The 21,128-nt window shown below is 48.6% G+C and overlaps 3 protein-coding genes across 4 annotated transcripts; 2 read left to right on the top strand and 1 right to left on the bottom strand.

Moving 5' to 3' along the window:
* Window positions 1–2,326: 2,326 nt before the first annotated feature.
* BRCC3 (BRCA1/BRCA2-containing complex subunit 3) lies at window positions 2,327–10,183 on the bottom strand. Its single transcript, XM_040614158.1, has 8 exons — window positions 10,034–10,183; window positions 9,539–9,658; window positions 8,810–8,897; window positions 8,024–8,112; window positions 7,462–7,517; window positions 4,901–5,032; window positions 4,292–4,335; window positions 2,327–3,489 (listed from the first exon to the last, which is right to left on the bottom strand). Exons 1-8 carry the CDS (start codon window positions 10,136–10,138, stop codon window positions 3,338–3,340), a joined length of 786 nt encoding a protein of 261 aa, XP_040470092.1. The 5' UTR covers window positions 10,139–10,183; the 3' UTR covers window positions 2,327–3,337.
* Window positions 10,184–10,524: 341 nt separating this feature from the next.
* On the top strand, window positions 10,525–21,066 carry CMC4 (C-X9-C motif containing 4). The gene is made up of 4 exons (XM_040614149.1): window positions 10,525–10,635; window positions 11,011–11,066; window positions 16,164–16,231; window positions 19,611–21,066. Exons 2-4 carry the CDS (start codon window positions 11,011–11,013, stop codon window positions 19,778–19,780), a joined length of 294 nt encoding a protein of 97 aa, XP_040470083.1. The 5' UTR covers window positions 10,525–10,635; the 3' UTR covers window positions 19,781–21,066.
* Window positions 13,969–19,714, top strand: MTCP1 (mature T cell proliferation 1). 2 transcript variants are annotated; one of them, XM_040614148.1, is made up of 4 exons: window positions 13,969–14,499; window positions 14,601–14,771; window positions 14,925–14,976; window positions 19,611–19,714. In XM_040614148.1, exons 1-3 carry the CDS (start codon window positions 14,392–14,394, stop codon window positions 14,970–14,972), a joined length of 327 nt encoding a protein of 108 aa, XP_040470082.1. In that variant the 5' UTR covers window positions 13,969–14,391; the 3' UTR covers window positions 14,973–14,976; window positions 19,611–19,714. The 2 variants fall into 2 exon arrangements, with proteins under 2 accessions (XP_040470082.1, XP_040470081.1); XM_040614147.1 differs by lacking the exon at window positions 19,611–19,714 and adding an exon at window positions 16,164–16,201.
* Window positions 21,067–21,128: the final 62 nt, after the last annotated feature.

Genomic DNA, 21,128 nt, shown 5'->3' with positions numbered 1-21,128 from the left:
TGATAGGGTAAGAGATGCACTCTGTGTGCTGCCACCTCCCTCTCCTGTGGTGTCTCTGTCGGGGACCTCTTCCTTCTCTTCCTCCCAGCCTGTGAGTTCAGCATCAGATGTTGTGCGGCCAGCAGGGATGAGCCCCTGGCCCTCAGCCCCTGCTGCCAAGCACTGGTCGCCCAGGATGCCCTGAGCAGTTCCCACAACACTGGCACTGTCGTCTGCTGCCTGGAGCGCGTCTGCAGGCCAGGGAGGAGCCAACAACTCTACAGCTTCAGCTGCTGATGCGAGGAGAGGCTCCCTGTGCCCTGGGTCCCCAGGACCTCTGGCCAGGCAAAAGGCTGCTGGCTCTGTGTCAGGCTCTGCTGACGGAGCAGCCAATGTGCGCTGAGGGCGGTCACCTGCCTCTTCCACAGCGTCTCTGGGTGTGCTGCTGGCTGAGCTGGGTGCCTTCTGAGGGCCTGCACGTGGCTCCTGGCTGAGTCTCTGCAGACTGGGTTGCATCCAGAGGGTAAGGATGGAGGTTTCTTCCTCCAGATGACTCTGCTGGCAGGTCTTCAGCCAGGACAGGTGACCCGAGGTAGCTAAAGAGGTATACCTACCATATGATGTCATACAGAGTATATAAACGGGAGGAAGAAGGAAGGTGGGGACATTTGGCATTATGGCGTTTGTCTTCCCAAGTAACCGTTGGGTGTGATGGAGTCCTGCTCTCCTGGGGATGGCTGAACTCCCGCCTGCCCAGGGGAAGCAGTGAATGGATTCCTTGCTTTGCTTGCGTGTGCACCTTTTGCTTTACCTATTAAATTGTTGTTATCTCAACGCCCGAGTTTTACATTCCTTTCCAATCCTCCTCCCCATCCCTCTGGGTGGGGGAGTGAGCAAGCGGCTGCGTGGCGCTGGGTTACACCACAACAGCTGGAAATTTGCACTGAAAGGTGCTTTATCCGTGCTCGCCTCGAGCAGTGCCTCACTTTTACAACGTATGTGGCTCTGGACTTGGGGCCTGAATTGGCTCTGTCAGGCCGTGGTGCCCTCTGGAAGACCAGGACAGCCCTTTCCAAAAAGCCCCGTTTGTACCTCAGCTGTTGCCTTCTGCCACGCAGCTGACGGGTGCTCGTGAGGGTTGTGGCTGGAAGGGGCAACCCATGGACCTAGAGACTGTGCTCTTTGTCAAGAACTTGATGAGGCTTTACCAGCATCTTTCCCTTTAAAAGAATGGGTTGCTCCACGTCTTCCTCATTGCTGTCCTATTGATTGAAATTGATCTGGAATTATTTCAGGAAACTACTTACTGCAGTGTTGCTTTCCTCTTCAAGCCAATTCCAACTGTAAAAACCTTTTGCAGCATCTTGCGTTCAGGTTTTGGTGGTGAGGAAAGGGTTTTTTGGTTTTAAATTCAACCCTCTTCTTCAGGAGTGTAAATTAGGTGTTATTTTTTTATATTAGAGCTTCCAACTCGGCTTTTGTTGGACAACCGCTGTTTGGCCAAGCTCTGGAAGGAGGATTTTACCACTTGCACTCCATCCAAGGGCAAACACAGCTTTGTGCTGAAGCTCAGACCACACATGGCAGCGCGGGGATGGGAACCCATCAAGTGCTGTGAGTCCCAAAAGACAAAACCTGTTGCTTGGGGACTGGATCACGGGTGGTTATGCTCAAAACCAAACTCGTTCCTTTCCACTGTAGACCGTCTGTAACCTCAAGTGGGAATGGCCCCTAGCCTCCCTAGGGCGGGGTGGCAATCCAGAGATGCAAGGTGATGTCTTGAGAGAAGCAAAACAAACCAAATAAGAGAATTCTAGGCTTAGACTGCAGGACAGCTTGTTTTAGCTTTATCTGGGATGTGCTTAGCAGGATGCCCTGGGAGATTGCACTGGAGGGCCGTGAGGCACACTACCCTCTACCCCAGCAAAGATCAAGTTAGAGAGCTTTTGAACTAGATAACAATAATAAAAGCAACAGAACAAAGCCACTGACCATTCAAAAACTAATCAAAATACTATTCACAGCACTTTAAGGGCAAAGAAAAAATAGTGAGCGTTTTACTGCACAGTTATACTGTTTGAGGTTTTGGTAATATCAATGCAGAAAGACTGAAAAGTGAAGTCTGACAAAAACAAGCTGGCTTCCAGCTCGGACAGCAATTTACAGTTGCTCATCAATACTGGCTGCTCACTGGAAAGCGAATGCCTCCTTCCCGGCTACATTACTTTCATTCTCCCAAAGCAAGTCAAGCTAATGAGTTGTCAGGAATGTCACAATCTCCGTTGCAGTAATGCAGGCAGGTCATTTTCATCTATTTGAGGATGTAAGGACTTGGATTAGAACCAAGGAGCTGAAACAAGTTTTAATTCTGCTGTTGGTTCCTCTGCTCACATGAGACAGACTTCACATAACAATGCACGTGATGGGGAAACTCTGAAATGCAACAGCAAGAACATTTAAAGGATTAGTTCAACAACTGTTATTTTGTTCCATTTTGATCTAATGAAATTCCTGCAATTAAGTTCAGCATGTAAGAATGACAGGTTTGCACATCGATCAGTTCTCAGCGCATTAAGCTTTTTCCTGCTGGGAAGGAACCACGCTCCTCCCACTGAGCCAGCAGAAACAGTGCATTTTGCAGAGAACCTCAGTGCTGGGCATACAACAGCATTCCATCAAGTAAGAGGATACGGACTGCATCTAAAAAATGAAGGCACCGGCATTTTGTATTCATTTCTACTTCAAACAGCTCTGGCTTTGGAATTCTTTATTTGGTTTGAAGTATGCTGAACACAGGTCCTTGTCAAAGTTGTTCTAGGTCCCTTCCCAAGTTTCCCTCCCACCTCTTACCCGCCCAGGTGGAGAACCAGTAATCCAGAACATTACTAGATCTAAGATCATGGTCAACCGAAGCTACTAAACGGCGGCAGAAGTTGGCAGCATCAGATATGACTGCAGGGACGCGCTCTTCCCTTCTAACCCTCCTGTTCTAGGCCCCTGAAATACACGTAAAGCGGTTAAGACTTCTGTGAAAATGTAGGGGAGGGAGAAACAACACGTTCCCTAGGTGTGTGCCCTCCAGAACTGAAGTCTGTTCAGGTGCTGCCCAACCCCACCACTGAGCTAAAACTGCCCTGCACCAATGCAGCACCTGGAGGGATACCGCTGCTTTCCATCAAGCTGGGGTAGATAAAGCCCTTATCCTGTAGAACTGCTCTTTGCTGCATGGGGCGAGAGAAGAGGCACAGCTAGTATCTTCACTGTAAGGCAATGTAGGGCCACCCTTCAGCCAGGAGTAGGTCTTGCAGAGTTGGTTTTTTTTCCGTGTCTCTTTTCTGAAGGGTCTGCATTTCCTCCTTCACTCTAAAGCAGCTAGTTCCTCCAGGAGCTGCTCCTTCTCTTGCTGCAGCTCCTGCACCCGCTGTTTGTTCTGCTCTAGTCTGTCCTCTAGCCACTGAAGCAGCGGCCCACTGATGGCAGACATCTGGCTGCAGAGGTTCTTTGTGAACACTGGAAAAAGCAAGAACATATCATGCCAGTGTAAACACATAACAGACTCGCTGTGCTACAACCCTAAAGAAGCCAAGAGTGTTAGAGACAGCCAAGGAAACCCACCAACACCCTGGCCAAGGCAACCAGACAGCCCCACAGGAAAGTCAGAATCAGCAGCTTGCTGAACAGGGAAAAACAAGCTAGTTCAATCTGACCTTTAGGGGAGAGATGCCAGAGCTACATCAGAAACCTGCGGGATTAGGATTCACCCTACCTCACTGGCAAAAGCAAAGATGTCATATAACATACAGGAAGTGCCAGGAGATGCAAGCATGTGCGTAGATCAGCCACACACTACTTTAAGACTCACCAAATCTAAAATCCCCTTGCTGTTCTAACAGCAAAAACCAGACAAACAAAACCAAACCCCCCCAAACCAACCAAAAGTCTACTATAATTTCAAACAATTGTACAAAGGCCGAAGAATACAACAGCATTCATAAAGCCAGGATTAGGTTATTTTACAGTCCTTGATGTTTTCCTTTAAAGCGTTTATAGCTAAAATTCTGTTCTTCCACTACACTTCATGTAACAACCTGACAGTCTCAGGGAATTCTCTGGGTTACACAGTGTTTGTGATTGGAAATTAACTGTATGGCAAAGAATAAGACAAAAGTTTGTGCTTTTATAGTTATCTACATGTGCCTTTTATGGCAAAGGGAGGACTGTTACACAGCTGTGGTCTACTGTCCCCTGAAGTCAGAGCCAAACTAACCCCTGCTCAAGACTGGATTCTCACATGCTAAAAAGGAATCCTTACCTGAGCCATTATGAATCTTGGTTATAGAGTCTAGATGGGTGAGGCTAAAAAAATGAACAGAAAGCAGGTTAGTGACAAGACAGCAGTGAATTGTGTATTAGGCAAACCCAGGCTATAGAACCAGCTACCTACAAGTCACTGACACTGCAGGTACATCTAAACCTCTTCACTGTTGAAGCCCTGTACGTACATTCACAAGGATAACAAAGAGCTTACAGCACAGAAACATTGGTGTTGAGCACCAGAGGCAGGAAAGGAAAAAAAAAAAGCCGGTATTTAACCTGATTTTTCAGACTTCTCGGCGCTCTTACCCTGGTTAACCACTAATTACTGTCACACACAAACATCCCTGAAGTGCTACCATTACCTCACACATGGTCTAGCTCTTTTTTCCTGGCAGCAAAGGAGCAGTTATGCTTAGCTCGTGTGCAAGGTTGAGAGAACTTAAACTCCTTCATGTGAAGGTATTCAATCAGTTCTACAAAGGCACACGAGATGCTGATGTTTCTCATTTTCTATACCCTTGCTAAGGTTATGGTACTTTAAGTACAGCAGTGGTAGAACATGTTAGCAGAGTCTTGGATACAGGTGCGGCCCCAGTGTTATTACCTGTGAATTCTCCTGTAGGCATCTTGCTCTTCTTGGCAAAGGATCTTGGGCAACTCTACAGCTGATTCCAGACACACTTTCCCAATGGTCTCATGGGGGACAACATGAATAGGAATTTCAATCCTTTCATACCTAAAAAGACACAATTAACTTCAAAGCAGCAGGGAAAAAAAAAAAAAAGTACTTCTGCAAACCTGCAACAGTCTGTCCAACACATGGCATTGCTGCAGGTTTACTTTTGGAAACACGTGTCTGAGTTCATCACCTCGCTGAGACGATCAGTGCTGGTGCAGGCACGTTCTGCAGCAGAGTGGTGGGGTCGTAGCATGCAGGGGATTTTCCTGAGCCAGGGAGACCCCATGGGAGCACCGAGGGCAGCTCGCACAAGAGCAGCTGGCAAGGTGTGCACAGGGGCAGGAGTAATGGTGGCCACCCCCTGCGTCCACACAGGACAGCCCTAGGGAGCACCAGCAACCAGGACCAGCAACCAGGGCCTGGCAGGGCACCTCTTTGAAGGAGGGACATTCCACTGGCCAAGCAGAGAGACCTGTAGCACACATAACCCAGCAACCAGGCTGTTGTCCTCCCCTGCGACCACCTGCACAGCTCAAGGGCCACTCATCCTACCTAACCCTCAAGGCAGAATGGTGGGCGCTCGTCTAAGAGCCAAGGCTGCAGCTCCAGCCAGCTGGGGGTTCTGCACCACCTACCCTGGTGGTGGCCAATGCTTCTACCCAGATGGAGCTGCTGAAGGGAGGGGGTGCAGCGCAGACCTCAGGCTGCAGGAAGGACCTAGACCTTTCTCCTGGGGCAGGGACAGGCAGCAGACCTGCCTGCAAAAGGTATCCTGCCTATATGCAGGACCTCTGCAGCAGGTGGCTGTGCTGCAGAAGGTGGCGAGAAAGCTGCGTAACATCAGGGAGGCTGAGGAGGAGTTAGACAGCTGGTTCCAAGCACGGCCTGCAATGGACCCACAGCCTGCAGCCAACCAACCAAAAACTCCCCCACCAATGCACACAGAAGGGAAGGGGGCCAATAATGCAGAAGAATGGAAATCTGTAACAGCAAGGACCTGCAGGAGGAAGAGACTTCCCCCAAAGCCTGAGGTGCCCTTGCTGAACAGCTTTGCTGCTCTGCAGACTGAAGAGGAGAGACCTGCACTTCAGAAGAGCTGTTGCAGCTGAATACGGCAGCCCCATCTGCCCATCACATAACACCCAGTGCAACTAAGAAAAAGCGATGGGTGATGGTAGTAAAGCAACTCTCTTCTGGGAGGTACAGACACCCATCTGCCAAGAGAAGAGGGTGTCACCCTCTATGTCAGCAACCAGCTGGAGTGCATGGAGCTCTGTCTGGACACGGAGCTCCATCTGGAACATTTAAGGAACCTGAAGGTGCACAAGTCCATGGGACCAGATGAGATGCATTTGTGGGTCTTGAGAGAACTGGTGGATGAAGTGGCTAAGCCACTAAGAACACAATATGTCCATCATATTTGAGAAGCCATGGCAGTCCACTGCAGGTCCCATGGACTGGGAAAGGGGAAATGTAACCTCTGTTTTTAAAAAGGGAAATAAGGAAGACCTGGGAAACTACAGGCCAATCGCCTCGGTACCCAGCAAGATCCTGGAAACTATGCTGAGGTACATGGAAGGTAAGGAGGTCACTGGTGACAGCCAACACGGCTTCACTAAGCGCAGATGGTGCGTGACAAATTTGGTGGCCTTCTATGGTGGGGTTACAATGTTGACCGATCAGGGAAGAGCGACTAACATCATCTACCTGGACTTGTGCAAAGCAATTGATACTGTCCCACATAGCATCCTTGTCTCTAAACCGGAGAGACATAGATTTGACAGATGGACCACTTGGTGGATGAGGAATTGGCTGGATGGTCGCACTCAAAGAGTTGTGGTCAACAGCTCAATGTCCAAGTGGAGACCAGTGACAAGTGGCGTTCCTCAGGGGTCGGTACTGGGACCAGTCCTGCTCAACATCTTTGTTGGTGACAAAGACAAGTGGGATCAAGTGCACACTCAGCAGGTTTGCCGATGACACCAAGCTGTGTGGTGCAGTTGACACGCTGGAGGGAAGGGATTCCGTCCAGAGGGACCTTGACAGGCTTGAGAGGTGGGCCTGAGTGAACCTCATGAAGTTCAACAAGGCCAAGGGCAAGGTCCAGCAACTGGGTCAGGGCAACCACCAGTATCAGCAGGGACTCTACACCATGCAAGCTTGAAGCCTCAACCTCTACAGCTGCAAGCAAAAAGGTGAGCCTTCTACACAGTGGATTACAGCATAAATTCACACCCAGACAACAGTGTCCTACACCAAATTTTAAGCTATTAAATTATCTAGGCTAAATTAATCAGTCCTAATCTTTTAGATTCTCTTCAAGCAGCCTGCATTAGCAGAAGTAAGGAGATCTTGTTCAGGCACCTCTATAAAATATTTGTTCCTCATGATGAGCCTAAAAGCCACTTATTTGAGACAGCCCAGGGAGGAGAGACAAGATGAAATACAACCTGACACTGGACGTAATATTCTTCTGCTGTACTCACTCTGAGCTCTTCTGTGCCTGAATGGACTGGAAACAGGTGTAGAGAATCCTGCCTGTCTAATAGAGACAGCAGAAAGTCAGATTCCAAGAGCAAAGTTTACAAGCAGTTATTGACAAGATGCATTAACTATGGAAAAAAAATCTTAAACAATAGCTACCTAGAAAACCTAGACAAGACACACCACTGTCAGCTTATCTCACACAGCAGCATCTCCTAAAGAGGCCAGAGATGCAATAAGCTGTATCTGCTGGACCAAAGAGCTGTGAGGGCACTCACACATTTCAACACACGCACATGCTGCAGTCATCTGATGCAGTCCCAGTACCAGCCCAGCTGTGCTGGCCGGAGAGCCAGGCTGTGGATCAGCAAAGAGTAATTAATAACTTGTTCTTCTGTCATTTTGATTACAATCAAAACATCACCATGCTAGCTGTGTTTTGACTGTGCTCAAAGCAGAGCTCTGCCTTTCTTGCACAATGCATCCAAGGATTTCAGCTTTGTCCTGGAGCTGATGTTTTTCATGAGTGCTTACAGAATTTATTGCCATTTTTAAGTTGCCTACCTTTGTGTTTTTGTCCTCAATGAAGCAGGAAAAGATAAGTCCTACAAAACCTTGGTCCATCATCTGATACATAGCTTGTGTGCGGACATCTGCAGACAAAGAAATAAGAGAATGAGAACTGCACTGGTCGCTTGAAGGAGCGGAAAAAGATTTGCCACCTTCTGAAGGGTGACCTGGAATTCAGTAACAAGTGTCACAAGCTTTATTTTAAAGTCATTACTCCAAGTGACTAAGTTAAAAAAAAAAATAATCTAGTTTTAAAATGTAATTAAACAGCAAATCTTAAAAATACAAGATGAGTTAACAAAACAAGAAACGATCTTAGCACCAGCCTGGTGCCACAGATCACTATATAGCCACAACATTCAAGATGTAGAAGATACTCACTCATGCAGTTCTTCCAAAAAAGTTTTCATTTTTGCATTAGCATTCGCAGATGTCAAAAATCATCACAACAACCCTATGATTCCCACAGCTTTTTTTTTTTTTTTTTGCTGTTTAGCACATCCTAGGATTAGTTTTCCTGTCAGAAAGAACAGCAGTACCAGTAGTAGCTGATCTGTGACTACTGAGTCACGTGCCGTTTGAGCACCTGGAGCACACGGACAGGAATGGGGCTATAGTGGCAGAGGTTCCTGAAGCCCACCCAGACAAGTCTTACCAGAGGATGTTTGAGAAACCAAACTCTGATGGTTGGGATGTGCAGCTTTGAAAATCCAGGAAGTTGAGTAATAAGATTAGCCACCTTGATTTTTCATATAGAATCTACACCAAGACTGCTCTTACCGACATGCGATGGCCAGACAGTAATATGAGGATGGGAGTGATACCAGCCCACGACTCTCATGGGACGTCCTGTCATTTCAGCCAATCTGTGTGTGAGTCAAGGTGCTTTTGAAATCCATAGAGCAAATGGAAGAAGTTTCTTGTACAAGACAAAACGGCAGAATTTTAAAAACAGTTTCTCATCAGTCACCAGATTTCCAGATCCCTTTAGAGGGGTGACAAGATACATGGCAGGAGGCTGCTGGAAGCCTCATCCCCAGCACCAGCAGGATGCCAGGGCTGCAGAAGCAAATTGGATTTTGTTTGCATGTGGCAGGAAGCAACGTGGCAGCAAGCTATCCAAAACAGCATCCTTAAGTGTACGTTGGGAAAAGGCTCTCCATCGCACCATGGTTCGAAACGGAGACTTGTCAACCTCTGATCTTCTACTGTCTCCCTGCTGAATTGCTATCCTCCCCTAAAAACATACTTCAGTTTTACTTGTGACCAAATAAATAGAAACTCTAAAAACTAGTTATAACACAATCCCACTGCAGACACTGGAACCATCACAGGCTCCAGAGAACTGTGACTGTGCTGGCGCACAGCCCTGCAAACCGAACGGCTGTAGGAGGGAAGCAGCAGACTGCTTCAAGCCAACTAGGACAAGTCTGAAACACAGCACATAAAAAAAGGTCTGCGGTAAACCACTTTGCTGGCTAGTTTGCTGCTGTCTCTGCTAAAGGATATCTCTGCTTCTGTAGAAGCAGCTGAAAGCTGCTCTGGTGAAATTTCCACGCGGTCTTTTCTCTTATCAGAGCGGCGCAGGATGATCACAGAATGGATATGAACAATTCGGCTGGTGTCAACCTAATGCCACGAAAGGAGAACCCAGTCATTCCTCTGCTGAAGAAATAAACACTCTCAGAGAAAAGGGGGGCTGCCGTGCCTTCAGCAGGGGAAAGGCGAGCACCAGCGCACAGCCCGGCGCGCAGGCGGGCCGCTTTCCTAACGCTGAGCTTCGCCTTCCACAACGGCCGGAACGGGAGTCGGTGCCAGCAGCGGGGCGGGCAGGCCCGAGGCCGGGGCACAGCTCTGCCGGGAAACCGTCCCCACACGGGCCCGCACAACGCCCTCCGCCGTGGCGACGGGCCCCGTGCCCGCAGGCGCCACCCACGGCACGCACCGGCGCAGGCCGCGAGTCCCGCCCGCCTCTGCCCAGGACAGCCCCGCCCGGCCCGGTACCTCGCCGATGCACAGCCCCATGACCTCCTCCTTCTCGGTGCTCAGCGCGTGGTTGAGGCACACCAGGAAGGCGTCAGCCTCCAGATGCACCGCCTGCACCGCCATCTTACCGCCGCCCGCCCGTCTTCCCCCGCCGCTCCCGGAAGGAGGCGGGGACGGGCCCCGCTTCCCCCGCCCTCACTCGGTCGCGGGACCAATCCCAGCGGGACTCGTCGGCTCTTCAGCCAATCGGCGTGAGCACGGCGCAGCCTGGCTTCCGGCGAGGCGAGCGGTCCCTCGCGGCGGAAGGGCCGTGTCGCCCACGCGAACGGGAATCCCGGGTTCCGCGCTGCGGCCTCTGCCCGCGGCGGGGCGGGCCGGGCCGGGCTGCGGCGGGGCGGGGCGGGGCGGGCGGCGGAGTGGAGGAGGACGGGACAGGACGGGTCGGGACGGGACGAGACGCGGCGGTGCGGCCCGCTCCGCCCCGGTGGGGGCGGGGCTCCGCTGCGCGTCGGCCATTGGGGCCTGCGAGCAGCCGGGGGAGGCCGCGGGGTCAGAGGGGAGGGTGGGAAGGCTTTGCGCGGTGCACACGGCGCTGGCTGTCACCTGGCGCGGGGCTGCAGGTAGGTCACGGGCGGGCGGTCCGCGGGGCCCGTCCCAGCGCCTCCCGTCCCGCCCGGTGCCGCCTACGCCGAAGGGCGGCCGCCGAGCCCCGCAGGCCCGGCCCGGGTGGGAGGCGGTTGCTACGGAGACGCTCTGTGCCCTCTCCCCGCCGCGGCGGCCGGCCCTCCCTGGCCCTCCCCGCCTCCTCCCCGCCGCGGCTGGCCCGCACCTCCCCGGCCCGCCCTCCCGCTCCCCTTCTCCGCACCGCACCCCCGCCCCCTCCTCGGCCGGCCCCTTCGCCAGGCGCGGCTCCCGCAACCCGTTCCCTGTCCTCCCCTCCTTCCCCGGAGCTCCCCTCACGCTGTGCATCTGTTTTTGTCTTCCCGTTTCTGTAGATGGTACCCCAGGTAGACCTTCCCTCCCCACGCTGCGGGACAGCCCCGGCTGGTCGGTGAGCATCGTTATCCCTCAGTAGGTCGGGCGGAGCGGAGAGTGGAGTCCCGGAGGTGCTTGCCTGGGGCCAGTGCTCCGAGCAGAGTAGAGTCCAAACCCCCAAGAAGAAGCTTTAGAGTGAGTCAACATGCTCTTACAGCAGCAGACACCTCATCTGATCCCTGGCTTGTTGCAAGATGCAGACTGGGTTTTTCAGGAAAGCTCAGCTCCCTTTTAGCTCCCAGAAGGCTGCGTGCACAGGGGTGTGCGGGCAGCTGCGCGCGCTCACCGCAAGGCCAGACTGGCCAGCCTTGGTCCAGAAGCTGTGTAGCCGTGTTAGCACAACACTGTGCCCGGTTCACTGAGCCTCAGCAGCACTTTTTTTCCCTTGGTGCCTAAATGGCAGCTGAACTCTTCTAACAATCTGACCCAGTCCCCTTTTAAAATAGAAGGTAATGAAGGGTGGAGTTTGTTCAGCATGCTGAGCTCCGGCTCTGGGGATGGTCCAAGCAGCAGCTGGAGCAATTTCTTTCGTTGTTTTTGTAAAATATTTTAATGTACCCAATTTAAAAGCAAATAAATTGTCTTCACCACAAGATGCAGTCCTCCTCCTGGCCATTTTCACATTTATTCTTATACTGTATGGCTCAGAAATCCACCCAGGTCCCAGAACAGCATTAAACTTATAAGGCCCGATGCTGAGATGGACAGAATACCTGCAAACCTTGTTCCTGTCCATGGGGACTGGGCTTTAAATATCCCCAAATCAATAACTTAAACAGCTCAGACTTCTGCAATTATGTTGATGGGAACATGAAAATCTGCGTCAAAGCATGACGCTACAATCCTGCACATATGAGCTGATTGTTTTTTTGTTGATGTGGTGGGTTTTTTAATAGATTATGAAGCAAGCGATATAAGAAACAGGTTTTACAACTTGCTTTAAATATAAGTAAGTTTACTTCTCCTTTCACCCATGTCTTTCTCCAGACTTTTTTATTGTTTTCTGATAAAATCTGCAAAAATAGGAATTGTATATGTTTTTCTCTTTTTAAAGTTTCAAGTGCAAATGTCTAAGCGCATGCTGTTTCAAATCTCCTGTTTCTTTTGTATGTTTTGAGTACTAAAGATCAGACCTGTCTTACTTCAAACCCAAGTGACGGTTTTGTCTGACCTCAAGATTTTATTTGTGACGCTAACTGGGCACCTTTGTAACAGTCTTAGAGACTGTTGAAAAGAGCGGGCCTTTGAACTTTGGCAACTGAACTCGGAACTATGGAGTTCAGAGGAAGTTTAAAACAAATTAGCGGGGCAAAGGGTGAAAACACATGTTAAACTGCTGCCCATTCTGCACGGTGTTCTCTGCATGAGACCTTGTTCTGTCGGTCCTGTATCTATCATTACTACCATGTCCATACACAATAAACACAAACGTACATGTTGTGCTTTAGTCCTCCTACCTGTAGTTCAGCAAGACTGAACCAGGTTAGTGTTTGGATAGGAGACCTTCCAGGAGAGTTTACTTGCTGTAGGAAGTAGTGTTCACTTACTGAGTGGTATTTTTCCAGTACTGAAGTCAGTCTTGAATTTTCTGGATCTGGGGATGAGCTGTAGAAATTCCAGTTTGAATGGAATAAAAGCAAATTCTTGAGCATTTTTGGTCATGATGGAGCTTTTGGCAGTTTACTGAAGAGTAGGAGAGTATCCTGGCCGAATTCCAACCTTGGTGATTACATTCAGCTGACTGAAAATGAGCAGTGGTGACTGCTGCATTTCACTGTTGGGCAAAGTGATTTCCCCACATGCGCTTAGATTTGTAAAGTGACTCAGGGTAAAGGAGAATGAAAGGGACTTACAGAAATGTCCCTTTAATCCTTATAGCTTGCTCTTGAAGGCCTTGTGAGGCTTGTCTGTTTGCTGACACATTCCTCTAAATGCCAGTGATCCAGCTGCTGGGGCATTGCTTGGAATGGCTGTACCACATCACAGGATGGTCTTCAGAACAGTGGTGCTTTTTATAATGCACATAAACATTCCCACACATCGAGCAAGGAAACAAATAGAATAAGAGAAAAAGAAATAATACAAGGAAAAAAGTTTTCTTTGTTAGAAATTAAAATACTGTGACAGTGCTGTTCAGACTGATCTGCGGTTGGTGTTCTGTTTTCAAAAAGGTTGAGAAACACTGATGTAAAATATAGAAGGAAACATGGAAGTGTATTTCCTGTTATAGATGTACCCCAATGTATAACAATATTTTTTTTCTCCCCAACTTTCCCTGCTTTAGTTTGTATCCAGATTTTCTTGCTCCTGTCTGAAATATGCCTTATAACTTTACAAGTTTTCAGAAGACCACTGTGTTTCACTGGGATAGGGATATTGCATCTGCTTCATAGCAGGAGGATGTTGTATGTATTACAAGCTTAATTCTGTTCTACTTTAAACCTAGATAAAGAATGAAGACTGTCTGTACCATTTTGATTACCTCTTCTAGGGTTCAAAGAGAGAATCATTCCCCCTGGCCTTCATTTGCTAATGGCTCAGCTTGATCTAACTGGTATACAGATAAACTTGCTGTTAAACAAAAAGTCCGGTAGGAAGAACCATCTCAATGTCCAAAATTCCTTTGCCCCTGCTGGTATTGGTGGCTCTCTGTAACCATCTAAAAGCTGAACTACGCAAAGTCACGAGAGCTATTCACAAGAAGCTTGTGTGTGAATGGACAATGCTGCCATCTTCTTGAGAGATGAGACGAAGGACCCTTCACAATGACAGCTCCGCAAGTTCCAAATATGAGAGTCGCGCGTACGGAGTTTCATGCTTTGTCTCCAGAGTGATCTTCGTTCTTGTTAAGCTAATTTCACCTCTTGTCACAAGTTTTGCTTTTGGGATTTAGACCATCATTAGCCACGGAACTCCTGTGTAAATCACTGTTTTCTTTCTCTTCCCCCCACCCACCCCTGCCCCCCCGCCCCGATTTCACACAAAGACTGTTAATAGGACTGTTAGTGGAATAAGCAAAGCCAATATTCACAGGGTTTAACTTTGCACCAATAGCACCTTTTGCCCCAGAATGCCTTACAAACGCCATACAGCACGCATGTCCCAGTGCACAACTTGTCATGAGATTTCTGTTCACTTAGGCACCACCTTAGTGTTCCAAGCTGACTTTTAGGGACATTTCAGCACATAGCATCTCGTACAGTAAGTCACACGCCACCCAGAGGTGCCTTTGAGGTCTGAGAGCTTTCTACGTGAATGTATTCAGAGCTAAAGAGACCATGCATGCATCCTGCGAGTTGATGCCGTCCACCTAACGGGACCATCCTGAAGTGACTGAGGGAATGGCAGAAGGAGGGCACGCAGGCGCTCCTCCTGTCCGGCTGTGGGTGCGACGCGTAGGTGTTTACTGCGATGAGCACCGCAAAACGTGGCTTGTGGCTGCGGAAGAGGCAAGTGTCCTTTGAGCTTCCCAGTGATTGTAGCTTTGCTGTTGCAGGTGCCTCTACTGAATTGCCAGTAACTGCCTGCTCTTTTTGTTACTTTCCCCCAGGAGGAAGGTATGCTGAGGGCTCGGATCCAAAGAGTTCAGGTTCCCCTGGGTGAGGCGCTGCGACCCAGCCAGCTCCCCCCATCCCGGCTGCCTCATATGTGGCAGCTGTCCCAGGGTGAGCAGTACAGGGATAGTAACTCTCGCGTTTGGGAGATAGAGCACCATCTCATGGTAAGGATGGTGGCAACAATAGACCATAGTCATGCCTGTTTGTGAAGTCATTTGAGATCCTTGAGGGACGGCAAAGGACTGTTATTTTGTTGAAGTCCATTAGCTCAGCCGCAGTAACTGTAGACGTATTGAACTTTTCCTTGTCGCTTACAGCTTGGTGGTGTTGAAGAACTGCTGCTTAAACTCGTGCCTGGTGATTAATCTGGTATGTGTAGACATTACCCCTGCTTTGTACTGTGCTCTGTTTATTCCCAGTCATTCTTTAATATGAATTTTTGTCTTTCAGGAGCAGTGGCTCTAGGAAGATGTCGTTGTATATTTTGTACAATAAATGATTCTCTCTCCACTGAAATGCAGCCACCTCTGAGGTGGAAGCAGTTAAACAACACACAGCAACATCACACAAGAGCTTAGGACAGGCAGTGAAGAGGAGTATTGTGTCCATGTGAAACATCAGGGGGAGTTCTAGGTAGGCAGAATGTAATTGCTCCAAGTGGAGTTTGGCCAGGATGCTGGAAATACTGCCCTAGCGATACTGAAAAGTGTGGTGGGCTGGTGAATTATCAGAAATATGAAAGGCAGCACCCTCCCTAGCCCTGGGCAGGGGCAGGAGCTGAACTGTGGCTCAGAGGAAGCCAAAGGCCCACCACCGCTTTCTCTAACAGCGGTGCTTTCCTGTAGAGGTCTCCCATCCAACTGCTAGTACTACCAGTTTTTGCTTGTCTTTTGAGCTCATGGAAGATCACAGTTACAGGTCTCACAGCTGCAGAAAGTCAAATTGAGTGTCTAGGGATTTGAACAAGATGGAGCTGTCCTCCAGTCAGTTTTTTGCAGAGTGGGAGGGAGTTTCCAAGAGGCTTTCTCCTAGAACAAAAAAAAAAAAAAAAAAAAGCCTCCTGGTTGTCTTTATGGGACATACGTAACTAAATTGTTTAGTTGTTTTTTTTAAATGCCTCTTCCAGCTGCAGTTATATGACTAACACCAAATCCTTGGTTATGTAGAGCTCACAGAGAGGAGTTTTACACATGTTTTAGTATAAGGTCTAGAAGCGCAGAACAGCTAAAATTAGTCATCCATGTTAATTTGATTCTTTGTTGGAATCTTTGTGCATCTGAGTGGAAAGGAAGCATATTGATCAAAGAAAAAGGCCTGCAAGCCTAGAAACATAAAACTTGCTGTATGCATTGTCCATATTAGCATCCTTTAGCCAGACACAGAATTCTTGTGTGTGTTGGCCAGCATCTGCAAGCAGCAATAGATGTTTTCTGAACTGTCTGTGACTGAGAGGGATATTGGGAGCTCTTAAAAGCCTTGGCTTTTATGACAGTGTCTTGCCCCCCACCCCCTGAAAAGCACGTTGTTTCTACAGTAACTTTTTCCTATCATTTTAGTTCTCTGAACATGTCCCAGAAGGATCCCTGCCAGAAACAAGCCTGTGAAATACAGAAATGCTTGCAAGGTACCAAGTGTCATTTTGTCTTTTTGGTGTCTTGATTTTTGGTGGAATTTAATTCTTTTAACTTAACCCTGTTCTCCTTTCACCTTGAGAAGGAACAAAGCAAGCACATTGGCATTACCTGGTTGCAAAGCAAACAAAATTATAATGTCTGGTTTAAACAGAATTCCGTTGTGCTTGACTGTAAATAACGAGACACCATTAGTACAAAACGGAGTGTTTGTAGCAGTAACGTTGTGCTTATTTTCGTGTTCTCCATGCTGGTAGTGAGATCCCATGTGTAGTCTTGGGACTCCGCTGTAGGCGGGGAGAGCTAGACTTTGTAACAAGCTCTCTTACAGAGTGGGTAGTGTAGTCTTTGGACTCGGCTGTAGGCAGGAAGAGCTAGACATTGTAATGAGCTCTCTTGCAGAGTGGGTAGTGAGGGAAGTGGGTGAATTGTATGAGAAGACTGCAGCGCTTCTAGCCCCAGGAGTATTTTAAGAGCAGGTCAGACATGCCTGTCAGGAATGGGTTGGGTATACGTGATCTGGCCTCAAGGTATGAAAGGGTCTCCCTCTGGAGACCTTTAACAGCTGGTTTTTTATTTGCCTAGCTAAACATTTATAGGGATGAGGGAGATTCTGTGATAATGTGTTTTGGGAGCCTGAGTTGGGGAGAGCGGGCTTGCTACTGGCAGAGGACTAATACTTTAAAAAAATTCCACTTGGTTCTTGGAAAAGGATTTGCCTTGTGGAATGCGTAATGTAAAACACTCCTCTGTGCCAAGGCAGCTCAGCCATATGGGAAGTTCTTCCTAATTCACCTGGAGGAACCCATAGCCAGCGTGCTCTGAGCTTCACTTGAGAATAACCCGTGGTGTTAGTCCAGGAACAGCGAGGCAGGAGACTAGTGATGCCACAGCTGAAATTAGCCAGGCCAGTTCCACAGCAACTCATTTCTGCATTAATTTATTTGCAGACTACAAGCAGGTTAACTGAAATATATCAGGAAGGGAGGAGGAGGTCCTGCCGGGAAAGGAGAGGGGTGGCTCTGCAAGCTGCAGCAAATATAGTAATTGCAATCTGTGCAGGTAACACAAGCTTGATGGCTGGGAAGGAGCATAGGAGGAAAACCATCTGGAAAAAAGTAGGGAAAAGTAGTAGCCAGTTATTGGTAGATGTCTGTCTTTCCCAGGATTGTTTTTTGGAAGCTGTGTTCAGCTCAAAGCAAGGGCTCAAACAACCCTTTCTACATGTCCCCGTTTGCCTAGAAAATACCTTTTACTGTCTCCATGGTTTGGAGCATTCTCCCATGAAGGGCTGCTTTCTCTCCCTGTAGTAACTGCACTTAAAAGCTAATGTTTGACCTTGTTTTGGTCCCATCTGTGAAATGTTCTTTTTATAACATTCATGGAGGTTATTCCAAGTGTTTTACTTGCGTACAGCTTTGATCCGAATGGTTATATGTTAGCAAAGAAGCCCTTTGACTGCTACATGCAAACTCCACTGCCCGCTGCTTCTCTAGCTACCGTTTCGGAGTGCTGCTGTTGGTCATGTGTGATTGTGCTGTGCCGTTGTCCAAGTTGCACAGATGAAGCAGCTGAATTGACAGCAAAGCAATTTTTCCGTGTAAGAATTAGTGCGATAGAGGATGTATACGGAGCCTGACAAATAGGCAGCGGCAGTGCACACAATGCGGAGGGCGGAAGGCAGGACCTTTGGGAGACGCTGCCTTTTAAAAGGCTGGGTTTGCAGTGGGTCATTGTTCCAAAAGATCTTGCCTGCTTCCTCTGTGAGACTGAATGCCCCCTGTAAAGCTCTTTTGTGTTTTGCTATCCATTGCATGACTAACCATTGTGCTTTTCAGGAATGCATCCCTGACAGATAGCCGGGTGTGCCTGTATGTAGCCATAGTTTTAGAAACCAACCTGCACAGACAGAGGAACAGTTAGGAGAGCCTTGGAGCACCCATCATCTGCAGGTTATGGCACAGAGAGACTAGTTCTCCTCTCCAAGGGCCTGCCATGCCTCCTAGGCTGCCACTTGGCACAAAGCAGTAACATCACCATAACCTTTTTCTCAGGGGTTATCTCTGTGCTTGCGTTACAGGTCACTCACCAATCCAGTCAAGGAATTCATAGCCCAGTGATTAGAGCGAGCTGGCTTACTCTTTAACTGGAGGGCATTCACTGCTGCTTTCCGGCTCTCCAGTGGGTGCTGTTTGGCTCACATTGGGTTGCTATCGCTTTAGCAGGTGGGGGGGTGGAGTGAGTGGAGCTGTGTAGTGGTTGTGTAGCTCATCCAAAGCAGAGCAAGTAGCTCTGCACACCCTGTGCTTCTACGCAGACAGGCAGGTAGTTATTAATTCAAGCCACAGGCTCAGTCTGCTCACAGGGCTTCTCTCTGAGAGCCTGGTGGCCAGCACCTGTAAAGCACAGTGGGCTTTGCCAGCTCAGCTGATAGTGGCAGCTAGCAAAGCGCTAGGGCAGAAAGGATGCTGGACAAATCACCAGTGTCCTGCAGCGCCTGAACCTGGTGGTGGAGTGAAATCTCTCCGAGCCTGAAGCAAAGGCAATACGGAGAAAGTACAGAGGTGGACGTAGCTGTCACAAGCTGACAGAAGATGACACAAGTCCAGTCATCCCAGGTTGGACTAGGAGCTTGTTTAGCCCCATGTCCCAGCTCTGGCAGTGTCCAGGAGGAGAAGCCCAGGAAGGAAAGTGAGAGGAGGTCAAATAACAGTTGTGTGGCTGAAGGACCTCCTGCACTAGAGCTGGGGCCTTTGTGTGGAAGGTGGTTACGTCACTGGCTCTGTGCAGTCGGATTCAGGCACTCCTGCTAGCGTGCTGCCTGCTTCAGTTAGGCTGCAAAGATACAGCTTGCCCACAACAGGCCTCAGGTAGGAGGTGGGCAGTCATGCTCCTCACCCCTTCCGTTTACAAACCACAGTGCTGAAGGGTGCACGTGTCCCTGTTTATACCAAGTCCTCTTTGGATGCTCTTCCATTTACACCCAGCTGTAAACCTTACAGTGACACAGCAGATGGGTTGAAGACCATGGATGACAAGATCCAGCTTAAAAGCACACAGGCTAAAGAAAGAACTGAAGGGCAGCAACAAGGGAAGCCTCGTTCTTACTGTAGTGAGGTGTGATGGCTACAAAACTGGGCGACTAAAAACGCTCCCATCCACAAGAGCAAAGCTGCCTTTGCATGGCTTTAGGTAGCTGAAACTAAAGAAAGATTTTTGTAGAGCAGAGAAAGCGATGAAATGCTTGTAAGCAGCTCTTGCTTTTCAGAGATACATGCTGCCCAGCAGCTGAAGGGCTGGGCTGGATGTGTCACCTACGGGGACAAAACCTGTTCCCCTCTGCAGACTTAGTGTCTCCTTTTTGTTTTCCAGTGAACAACTACATGGAGTCTAAGTGTGAAGCCATGCTTCAGGAAATGCGGAAGTGCTGTGCCCGGTACCCCAAGGGCAGATCCATCTGTTGTTCAGGGTTTGAGAAAGAAGAAAGGGAGAGAGAAAAGTTTAAGGCGACTTCAGAAGGAATTCCCCAACCACCTCAGTAACACAATGCAGCTCCAGCAGGTGCCGGAGCACAGACTCACCTGCAGAGCTCGTGTGTGTTTTTTCAAGCCTTTCTTAGACTTTCAGGAAAGCCAGATTGCTCCTAGAACACACCATCCGGCACACCAAAAAGTATAATGCAGTACCAACAGATGGCCTGGTTACAGACTATTTTCAGTACCAAAATATCATGTACGTTGTCTTTGCATTGCAACTGTGTCTGTGAAAAGTCAACTTGATGTTTTTAGAATGCTTACCTTACTCTAATCCATCCTTGCTCTCAAAACGGAGAACTGGAACCAAGTTTTTCTGGCTTCTGGAGCAAGAGGTACAGGAAATGAGCTCAGAAGAGTGAGTGAATTTAAGCGTGACACATGAAACAAGCCCATCTTGACACAGCAAAGGTATTGCTGCCATTGTGCAGTAGTTCCAGACAACATTTGCCTGTCCAGTGGTTCAAGCTCAAGAATGGGAATCAGGTCTGGGGGTTGTTCCTAGGTCTTGCATAGATCATGAGTGACTACAAGTCACTTTGCCTAAGTGCCTCACTTTCCCACTGGACAGTCTTTTGGTTACTTTGTATTTGAATTGCCTACACGCTGCTATTTGCATGACAAAGATGTTACAGGAACATTATTTCAGGGATTACTACAGGAATAGGATGTTTTTTAAAAAAGCAATATTCATTTGAAAGATCTGACTGTTGATACAAAATTTATAAATTTATGTATAATTGAACACCTTTAAGCAATATGTTATGAACCCAGCGTAGTCCATCCTGCTGGTACCCAGAGGCCTGTCACAAAGCCCTGGGCTAGATCCAAGGAACTGATTTAGGTGCTGCTTACTGAACAAGCAGTTGTAGCACTTGCTTTCAACATGGCATTCCAGATTCACTCACAAGCCGGCTGTGTCTGGACCCCAGGGAGAGATGGCTTTTCAGAAGCTCTCACTCATGCAGCAGAATTTCCTGTGACCTGTAGGAAGAGCTTGGTAGACAGGTTCCTGCATCACCCTTCAGAGCTGCCTAAGTCTCTCTGTCCCCTGTAGCAGGAGTCCAGGCACCCAAGTATCAGACTTCAAACCCACTAGGCTCCTAACTCTGTCATTAGATCTAGCCGTAAAGGACTTTTGTGCTGTGATCAAGTACAACTTATGAAATACAGCTTCTATAAACAGACCACTGTAGTCTAGGCACAATAGTTGAGTGTATTGAAGCCTAGAAGAGCAAACCATCTGTATTCACTGCTCTGAAATACCATGATACAAAATAAATGACTGGAACAAATTGTAGTCTCAGTTTGGTTGTTTATTGAGAATACAACATAGCTGCAAGCTGGGCAGCTTGGC

Source organism: Falco naumanni, chromosome 14, assembly GCF_017639655.2.
Source record: "Falco naumanni isolate bFalNau1 chromosome 14, bFalNau1.pat, whole genome shotgun sequence".
Lineage (NCBI taxonomy): Eukaryota > Metazoa > Chordata > Aves > Falconiformes > Falconidae > Falco > Falco naumanni.
This window is presented reverse-complemented; position numbering and strand designations above follow the sequence as displayed.

What these genes read in the sequence shown, in the direction of transcription:
- CMC4 (XM_040614149.1), top strand. Translation starts at nt 11,011, where the DNA reads ATGGTACCCCAGGTAGACCTTCCCTCCCCACGCTGCGGGACAGCCCCG. An exon ending in GGGACAGCCCCGGCTGGTCG is followed by an intron (nt 11,067 to 16,163) that starts GTGAGCATCGTT and finishes CTATCATTTTAG; the next exon opens with TTCTCTGAACATGTCCCAGA. An exon ending in AATACAGAAATGCTTGCAAG is followed by an intron (nt 16,232 to 19,610) that starts GTACCAAGTGTC and finishes TTTGTTTTCCAG; the next exon opens with TGAACAACTACATGGAGTCT.
- MTCP1 (XM_040614148.1), top strand. Translation starts at nt 14,392, where the DNA reads ATGGCAGAAGGAGGGCACGCAGGCGCTCCTCCTGTCCGGCTGTGGGTG. An exon ending in GGCTTGTGGCTGCGGAAGAG is followed by an intron (nt 14,500 to 14,600) that starts GCAAGTGTCCTT and finishes ACTTTCCCCCAG; the next exon opens with GAGGAAGGTATGCTGAGGGC. An exon ending in AGATAGAGCACCATCTCATG is followed by an intron (nt 14,772 to 14,924) that starts GTAAGGATGGTG and finishes TGTCGCTTACAG; the next exon opens with CTTGGTGGTGTTGAAGAACT.
- BRCC3 (XM_040614158.1), bottom strand. Translation starts at nt 10,138, where the DNA reads ATGGCGGTGCAGGCGGTGCATCTGGAGGCTGACGCCTTCCTGGTGTGC. An exon ending in GCCTACAGGAGAATTCACAG is followed by an intron (nt 4,336 to 4,900) that starts GTAATAACACTG and finishes TCATTTTTTTAG; the next exon opens with CCTCACCCATCTAGACTCTA. An exon ending in CAAGATTCATAATGGCTCAG is followed by an intron (nt 3,490 to 4,291) that starts GTAAGGATTCCT and finishes TGCTTTTTCCAG; the next exon opens with TGTTCACAAAGAACCTCTGC.